Raw genomic sequence first — 8,668 nt, 5'->3', positions numbered from 1 at the left:
CTATTGGTGCCTTGCTCATATCCCCTCAACTCACTGTTCTGGAATTTGCTTTCAACATTGTACAACAAAAGCCTAACTGGTGGCTTTTGCTCTGCAGCTGGAAGGGGCAGGCCAGAAGTGCCAGAGGGTTAATCCCTTGGGAGCAGCCCTCAGGCAATGACAGGTGAGGGCTGGAGGATCAATATCCCAGATCCTTTGTCCCTTGAGTGGGTAAACTCTGAGGTGTGTTCTATATTGTTTCCCAGATTTCTCCAGCAGGGAATTTGTCCCAGGTTCTGCTTCTGGAGGAACCAAAACTAAGACATGTGGGAAAGAACACTGTATTAGTCATCCCAGACTGCCATAATAAAATACCATAGCCTGGGTGGGTTAAACAACAGAAATTTATTTTCTCACAGTTCTGGAAACTAGAAGTCTTGGGTCAAGGTGCCAGCTGATTTGATTTGGTTCCTGGTGAGGACTCTCTTCCTGGCTTGTAGATGGCCACCTTCTCATTGTGTCCTCATATGGTGGAGAGCTCTGGAGTCTCTTCCTCTTCATATAGGACACCAGTTCTATCAGATTAGGGCCCCACGCCTATGACCTTTCTAACCTTAATCACCTCCTTAAAGGCCCTATCTCCAAATACAGTCATATGGGGAGAAGAGGTTAGGGCTTCAGTGTACGAATTTTGGGAGGACATAATTCAGTCCATAGCAAACTTCATAATTGATTAGTTCTGCCTGCTGTGGATGAGGGAGCGGGCAGTGTTGACTCACATGATGACTGGAGCACAGTGTTGTAAGATCTCTGAGGACAGATATCACATCTCATTTATATCAACCACAGCACCTGACGCATCCCAGGAACCAGAGTGTGATCACCGTCCAGTTACCATCTGTGTCCAGTACAGATTAGGGTTCTGTGGGTGCCCAGCCTGGGAGGGCCCTGGACAGTGGGAACTGCTCAGAGCCTGAATGCAGCAGGGTGTGGGCTGGCAGGCTTTGGGGCCCTGCAACACAGGCTGGAAGCAGGAACTGAGGGGGGAGGCCAGGTGAGCACTGAGAATAGGGCAGGATGACCAAAAGCTACCCTTGTCGTGGGTTCCAGATGAGATGAATCCCAGGTATTGGCCAAGAACACAAGAGAAGGAAGTGGAGGCCTCTGACGGAGAGGACCAGCACATTTGCCTTGGCAAGTGTCTTTGTCCAGAGGGCTGCAGGGCGTGGGCACATGGGTCAGGAAAGGACAGGATTTCCAGAGGCCAGAGCCAAGGAGTGCTGCCAGGAGGAGAGAGAGGAAGGCCTGAGGCCTGGGGCTGGACACTGGGCTCCCTGGACAGTAGGTCAAAAAAATGGCTTCCAGGGTCAGACGGCTAGACCTTTGGGGTCTAGGGGACATGTCTCAGGGGGATAACTGGGACTCATTGGGAGGGGGGAAGGCAATAAATGAGCCTGGGAGTCTTTCCTCTTTACTACCCCTCCTCCCAAACTCTGAGACAGGAGAGGCAGAAGGTGCCTAGGCCCAGGGAGGAGGGTGGGGGTGACTCAAAATAGGCAATCCTGTGAGCCAAAGGCTGCCTCATGCAGCCCAGGTGAGGCCCTGCAGCCTCCAGTCAGGATGGAGCTCAGTTCTGAGCCTCTGTACATCTGGGTAGTGTTTGGTGTGCTCTGTTCCGGTTCCCAGCAATGTCCTTCTGACAACCCCCACCCTGGTCCTGGCCAAATAGCTGGGAGACTGAGTCCTCAGTGGCCAGATTGTGCTCTCAGCCAGAGCTCTTGGGGCTGAGCCTGCATCCTGGGTCCTCAGGCCTACCAGCCTGCTTTCACCCCCACCACAGTACCCAAGAGCAGACACGGGGCAGGGGACACTTGCTCAGTTGAACTCTGGGGCTGTTCGAAAAGGCTAGGGTGCAAGAAGACTGCCCAGGGGCATGGTTAGAGGGGCCCCATGAGAGCTGCAGAACTGCTGAGAAAAGCAGACCCACGCCAAGAAAGCAGACAAGAGAGGCTGGGTGGCCACCTGCATCTGTGTTTATTGTTCTGTTCTCTCCAACCTCAGCAGAGTGGAGTGTGAGGTCAGGGGCAGCTGAATCCATTCCATGGTTCTATGGGGCCAGCCAGAGTCATGTGTGGGTGGGGGCCAGAGTCCATGAGACATCCATTATGGGGAAGACCCAAAATTCAGGGGCCTGGCACCCCCTCTTCTGCACCCTCCATGTCCAAAGCCCCCACTGGAACTCATGATGTGGCAAGCGTGAGTGTGCAGGTCTCAAAAGGAGTGGGGCAGCCACGGGGTCAAGCGGCCGTTGGAAGCTCCATGGGAGCCTGGGCAGGCCTCCTGAGGCTGCTGGGCACCACCCCTCGCCCTGGAGATGAGTTGGGATACAGGGCTGGTTGAGATGGGCCAGATGCAAGCAGGACCTTCCCGGGCCGCCTCTCCCTGAGCTGTCCTCTCCCACAGTCCCCATCCCGTGCTCCCGTCACCCAATGCCCTTGGTCTGCACAAGGTGCTTCTCCTCCAGAGGAACCGACCTAGCGAGGGAGGCCCGGCATCGCAGCACCTCCCCAGGATGCTCTCGTGCCAAGAGCATCAGCACAGTGCTGGGCTTCCGATCAGCCCCAAGAAAGGGAGGTGAGAGAAGCCTGTGGGACTTGGGGGCCTTGAGCACGGGGAGGAAGGCCTCTCCTCGTTCAGGCCCATGGGTTGAGGTCTGCTTGCAGCGCTGGCCCTGCATCTGTCTGTGCTGCCATCCAGGGTGTGGGTGTGAATCCTGGAGGGACCTCCAGTCTGGTCTCAGCAGAGGCAACACCTGCAGACCTAGCGGGTGGAGGGAAAGAAGAAGATCTTGGAGGAAGGCTGGCTACAAGGGGACAGGAAGCCACTTCTCTCCACTTGTTCACCTTGGGCCATCGGGGTGGGCTATGTGGCCTGGACCTGGAGAGGAAGACTTGGACCCCAGCTCCCTGTCCCTGCTAAGGTCTTTTGGAGAGAGAGCCCACCCAGGGCCAGGGGAGGAGGCAGACCCAGCCAGAGACCTACCGCAATTAGGAGTATGCCAGGCTCTGAAGCCCCCGTGCTGGAGAGTGGAACTTGTCAGAATCCTCAAAAGGCTGGTCTGTGGTAACCAAGGAGAGAAGCCATAAGCCACGTGTAGCCTGGGGACCTTATCTGCCTATCCCTCTCTGGGCTGGGGACAGCATGCAGGGCATATAGCACTTTCTGAGGGCAGAGTGATCAAGAGCCTTGAAGGTAGTCAACCACCCCTCGCCCTGGCCTGGGGCCAGCACTGCAGAGAGTTAGGTGAGGCGTGCCCCTCAGACCTCTTAGGAGGCGCAGCCCCAAGCCCTTGCTCCCCTAGCTTCCTCCATTGAGAGAGATGACTCTGGGCTCCTCTTCCCAGCCCTGCCTCCTTCAGAGGGCCTGTCTCAAGGTGAGGAAGCAGATGGCCAAGTACCAGGACAGGAAAGGAAAGAGGTCAGCCTCCAGGAGTACCGAGAGAAAAATACAGTAGCAGCCTGTCTTCCTCCCACATCTCCACAGAAGTCATCACTTCCACCACCCCTGGCCCCTGCCTGACCCCCTCCTAAGGTTTGCTGGTAGGAGAAATCAGCAGCCCTCTGTCCTCCCCACCCCTCACATTTTAAGCTCCAGACATCTTAAGTTAAGAAAAATTATCCAAAATTTGGAAACAAGGCAAAAAGTGACTGTCTGTCCTTTCAAATCATCCAAGAGCATTATCTAACAAGCCCACCCTAAGGGTCATCTTACTCTAGGGGATGTGACTTTTTTTGACTTGCTATACACTACTGGTTAGGGCCTGGCTTTGCTAAGTTAGATGTTGACTCGGGGGAGACTGATAAATGGCAAATGAGTGTGGGTGTGGGAGGGGCGACTTCCCTCTCTGTACAGAATTCCCTAGCTGTAAAATGGGGGAGGGAAAGCTGGGCTAAGCGGTATCTAAGGTTAGTCCTCTTCCATCAGCGAGTGAGCAAGTCTCTCACAACGGTGTGTGCTACCCTCCAGTGGACACAGGGAGGCACAGGTCAAAGGCAGGCAGCCCACGTTGGGGGGGTTCCTCCAGCTCCGAGTGTTGGGTCTTTGCTCTGGGCTCAGCTGGATGGGGGTGGGGGCTTAGGGTAGTTTCCAGATCTTCTTCAACTGGGATTTGAGTCTCCTTCTCCTTGGCCAAGGGCCCAGTTAATAGCATCCAGAGTGGTGACCACTCCAAGCTGTGAGGTCCAGGGAATTAGGGTCCAGATGGATCTCCTTGGACCCTGCAGAGCTCCCTCCTTTGCACTTTCCAGGGAGAACTGGTCAACCGGCATGAGGCTCTGGTGAGATGTGGCCGGAGTGGGCACCTCAAGGCCAGCTGCTCCACCAGGCCCCAGTGGGGCAGCATGGATCACTCACCTGGAAGCGCCTCTCCATGAGCTCTGGGGCAGGCCTGAGGTGGAGAGCTGGGCGGGCGCAGCACGGGGGCAAAGGCGCTCCTCTGTTTGACAGCGGAGATCATGTTGACAGGCGAGAAGGAGAAGACGCTGGTGGTGGGGGCAGTGGCCGGGAGGGACATGGAGGAGGCAGCGGCCAGTGGGGGACTAGAGGGCATGACTCCGGGGCGGGGCGGGGAGGGGCAGGTGCAGCAGGGAAGGCAGTGGGAGACACAACAGGGAGACAGCACCAGAGTGAGCAGCTGGGTCAGGGCCCTGGTCTGGGCAGTGGGCCCCATGGGGCTGCTGACCCAGGCACCAGGCTCAGACCTCACTGGGGGCTGTGAGGGTTTTGGGGAGACCAGCACAAGGTAGGGTCTGGAGGCAAGCTGGGAGCCTCTGGGGTATTGGGCCAGTACTTGCATTTTTGGGGGTTTTGGAGACCCTTTCTCAGGGCTGGAGGTGACAGGATCAGACTAGGTAAAAATGAAAGCAAAACTAGAACATCCAACAAAACCAAATACTGGGAGGTGTCCCCAAAGATGAAGGATTAGTGAGAGAAGGAACAAGTTAGGTTTCCTGCTGAAAACTGCTGGGATTCCGAGATGCTAACAAACATTTACCGGTCCTGGGGTACCACAGTTAGAGTCAAAGATCAGAGTTCATAGCAGAGCTGGGGCAAGTGGTCGGCGATGAAGTTTAGGTCCTTCACACAGGCTCCTGTTATAAGGCTTCTCTGTCCAGAATCACAGTTCACGCGATGAGCACCCTAACTTCCTCCACAAATATGCTCCCCTTACCAATTACCCCCCACCCCGGGCACTCTGTTCTCTGCCAGCTTAATGCAGGTCCTTGCTGTCTCCAGCCAGGGTCCTGGAGCCCTCCTGCATCTCTCTCTTCCAGCTTGTCAATTTTAAAGAAAGGTGTAGGGACCTACATCCTCAGATCTTCCTGTTCTTCAACCCCCTAGCCATCTAGGGCTGTGGCTGCTCTCCTGGGAATAGCCCGGGAGCCTCCTGCACATGGGCTTTGCCTGCTCCTCTTTCCTGCAGCCTCCTCTCCTGGGGGCTCCTGCCCAGGGCATCTCTGGATCCCCCTTTCTACATCCTCATCTGAACCCCATTCCCTGCCTCTTTCTTCTGAAGACCAATAAGTCTGTGATTTGAGTGTTGTCTAAGCAGCTGGCAATGGGGTGGGGGTGGGGACCTCCTGGAAGAAACCAATAGCCCGAGAAGACTGCCTTTGCTATCAGAGCCGCCCCTGCCCTCCCCACCCCCATACAATGATGCCTTCAACAGCTGTCCCTGTTCCAAATGTTCTCAGCCTCATGGATCGCCATCTCCTTTAAGACAATGCTCACAGCTAGCTGATGAGGTCCATGAAGCTCCATGGAGGGCTTGAGACTAATGCCAGAAAATGTACTCTATCTCTTAAGGCCTGGGGCTCGCAGACACATGTTGTAGCTTGGGCAGTACTGGGAGTTGCAGGTCAGTCCAGGGCTGCTGGCAGCCAAAGCAGAAGACTAAGGGGAGGCCCAAGCAAACAACCCCAGACCCCCCATCTGGAACAGTTCTGGGGGTCATTCCAGCCATGTCCTGGCAGACTCAATGAGAATGAGACCCCCTGGAGCTGTGCCACAAAGCACGTGCACACGGGGAATGGATGGGGATCTGGGTAAGCACTGGTTAAGACAATATCAGGAGGTGGGACGGACCCTCGGGTGAGTCCAGGATGTCCCCAGCTGATGTGGTGCTTAAGCAGCTCTAGAATTCTCAATCCTCTGGCTGCATGGGGAAACCCCAGCTGGGCTGGCTTCTGTCCACTGGGGTAGTGTGCTCCTCCACTGACAGCACTGTGTGTGGTGGGGAGGGGCTGGTATTCCAGCCCCAACCAGTTTCAAATCCGAGGGGCACCCAGAGAGAGGTTGTAAGAGTGCTTTCCCAGAACTGAAGGGAAGTGGGAGCAGTGGAGCCTGGCCTGAGCAAAGGGCCAGGAGAGATCGGGTCTTGGCAGGGACACGAGAGGGTCATGACCTGTGTGGACACTGGCATATGAGGCTTCGAGTCCTAGAAGTGGATCACAGGCCACGAGGAGAGAGCCAGTCTCACGCCCACAGCCAGAAAGAACAGTACTCAGGAAGGCTAGGCATGGGCCAGATATTTTGATCCTCAGCAATAGCAGACATAAGACAGGGCACAGGCAAGGGAATCCAGGAAAAGCCACAACCAGCTCCTCTTGGGCAGCCTTCCTCATTCCTCTGGCTCAGCAGTGTCTCCCAAGACTCGAGGTACAACCTTTCTTCCAACTGATAGGGAGGCTCCCTGCAGGCGAGCTGGGGTGGAGTTAACCCCAAGCCTGATGCTTGGCACACAGTAGGTGCTTTATAAATGTCTGCTGAATAGCTAAGCTATAAGGAGCTGTAAACAGGCTGTTCTGGAATTTGGTATTGGAAGGAGGGACTTGAGGGCAGCGCAAAACGCTAAAAGCATAAAAGCTCTGTGCCCATCCACCCAGCTCTGAGCTGCCCACCTCAAGAAGCCAGAGGATGGTTAGTGCCTACAGTCAGTGCTGAGACTGGGAAATCATACACTCTTTCTGAATTGTGCCTGGGCTCTTTATGCACAGCGGAACACTCAGATCTGAGAACAACCTTAGGCAGGGGGTGATACTGATCGCATTTTACAGAGAGGAAACTGAAGTTCAAAGAAGTAAAGCAACTTGCTGAATGTCAGACAGCTCCTGATTTGGACACCCAAACTGTGAACCCAGCTGTCTGAGCACACAAAATTCGCTCGCTCCGGCCAGCCAGATCGCTGGGGGCCACATCTTCCCTCCTGCGACCCCTGCCTCGCCGACCAAGGCTCCTGCAGGGCCTGGAGCCAGGTGGAAGCTCACTTTTCTCGAGCCCTGAGTTCCCTCAGGCTTCCGGCAGGGGGCACCAGCCTCCTCGAGAAGTCCTGGCATAAGATGGAACGGCGGCGGTCCGCCAGGCTTCAGCCGGACGTCCGCTCATTAAAGCCCGTTTCAGGGGGAGGGAAGTACTAGAAGCGATGTGTACCACTGGAGTCAGCAAAGAGAGCTAAAGGGGCAAGAACTGCTCCGGCCCCAAGGCCCCGGGATGTGCAGCTGGGGTGGGGTTGAGGCGCAGGTGCCCAACGCAGGGAGAGGTCACAGGCAGAGAGGGCTGATCTGGCTCCCGAGGGCAAGGCCAGGGTTGACCCTGAAGGGACAGGCGCCAGAAACCCTCCGCCTCCCCCAAGAGCTGAGAGGGGGCAGGGCTGAGCCCCAGTCTGCTCCCCGGGGCCCCGGTCCCACCCTCCGTGCGCGGGCAGGGGACACTCACTGGCAAAGGGTGAGGTGGCCGTGGAGCCATTGAGGAAGCTAGGGGACCCGGGCACGCCGAGGCCGGCCACGCCTGGTGCCCCGTAGCCGCCGAGGCCAGCTCCGAGGCCGCTGCCGTAGCTGCTCTGCTGCGAGCCGGGGCTGGGCGCGAACCCGCGGGGGGACGCGCTGCTGCAGCTGCGCGCATAGCCTGCGAGAGAGCGGCGGTCAGGGGCGCAGCGCCGGCGGGGAAGGGGCCGTCTGGGCGCCGGGGACCGCAGGGAGGGGGCGGCGGGACGCACCCGACTCCGGCCCCGGCGTGGCGTCCCCGACGGCGATGGCCAGTGGGCTGCTGAAGGCGTTGATGCCCATGACGGCGGGGTGCGGGTGGCTTGGGGTCAGGGGTCCGAGCGGCGCGGGCGCGCGGGGGGCGCTGTACAGAGCCTCGGCCACGTCCGCCGCGCGCTTCAGGAGGAGCTCCTGCGAAGACAAGAGCAGGGCACGGCCGAGGCAGCCGCAGGCGCCGGGAGGGGGACAGCCCCGGGCCTGGCGGCGCCAGGAGGCGGGCGGAAGCGCCATACCTGGTTACTGCTGGGCACTCCGTACAGAGCCTCGGCTAAGTCGGCCGCCCGCTTCAACAGCACTTCCTGGGGGCAGGGGAGGAGACAGCGGGACGGAGGGGCAGCCCCCGGGGGCGGCGGAGGGGCAGGGAGCATCCTCCTCCCAGCCCCCTCGGCCACACAACACCCTCATCCCCGCCCCGCCGTGCCCCTCTGAGTACCTTGGGCAGCCGCTCAGGATCTCCAGGGTGTCTGGGAATGACTTTCTGTAGTCTCTGGAATCCATAGTCAATGGTGGGCTCATTCAGGGCTGGGGAGAGGGGCTGCGTTGGGAGGAGCCCCCTCCCAGCGCCAGGCGCCCAGGGCAAGACCGCAAGC

The 8,668-nt window shown here is 57.9% G+C and overlaps 1 protein-coding gene across 6 annotated transcripts in view; it reads right to left on the bottom strand.

The window, feature by feature from the left end:
* Positions 1–1,990: 1,990 nt before the first annotated feature.
* The window catches only part of EBF4 (EBF family member 4), a 59,136-nt gene continuing 52,458 nt past the window's right edge, over positions 1,991–8,668 (bottom strand). For 3 of the 6 annotated variants that reach the window (XM_058563071.1, XM_058563074.1, XM_058563076.1), the window contains 7 exons: positions 8,512–8,600; positions 8,312–8,377; positions 8,033–8,210; positions 7,753–7,941; positions 4,393–4,590; positions 3,022–3,097; positions 1,991–2,799 (listed from right to left, as the gene is read on the bottom strand). In XM_058563071.1, coding sequence (XP_058419054.1) covers positions 3,027–3,097; positions 4,393–4,590; positions 7,753–7,941; positions 8,033–8,210; positions 8,312–8,377; positions 8,512–8,600 — 791 coding nt within the window. In that variant the 3' untranslated portion in view covers positions 1,991–2,799; positions 3,022–3,026. Of the gene's footprint in view, positions 2,800–3,021; positions 3,098–4,392; positions 4,591–4,795; positions 7,367–7,752; positions 7,942–8,032; positions 8,211–8,311; positions 8,378–8,511; positions 8,601–8,668 lie in introns of those variants that run through there. The other 3 variants (XM_058563075.1, XM_058563077.1, XM_058563072.1) reach the window with 3 other exon arrangements.

The sequence above is a fragment of the Diceros bicornis genome, chromosome 19 (assembly GCF_020826845.1).
Source record: "Diceros bicornis minor isolate mBicDic1 chromosome 19, mDicBic1.mat.cur, whole genome shotgun sequence".
NCBI lineage: Eukaryota > Metazoa > Chordata > Mammalia > Perissodactyla > Rhinocerotidae > Diceros > Diceros bicornis.
The sequence above is the reverse complement of the archived record's forward strand: the minus strand, read 5'-3'. Positions and strand labels throughout refer to the sequence as shown.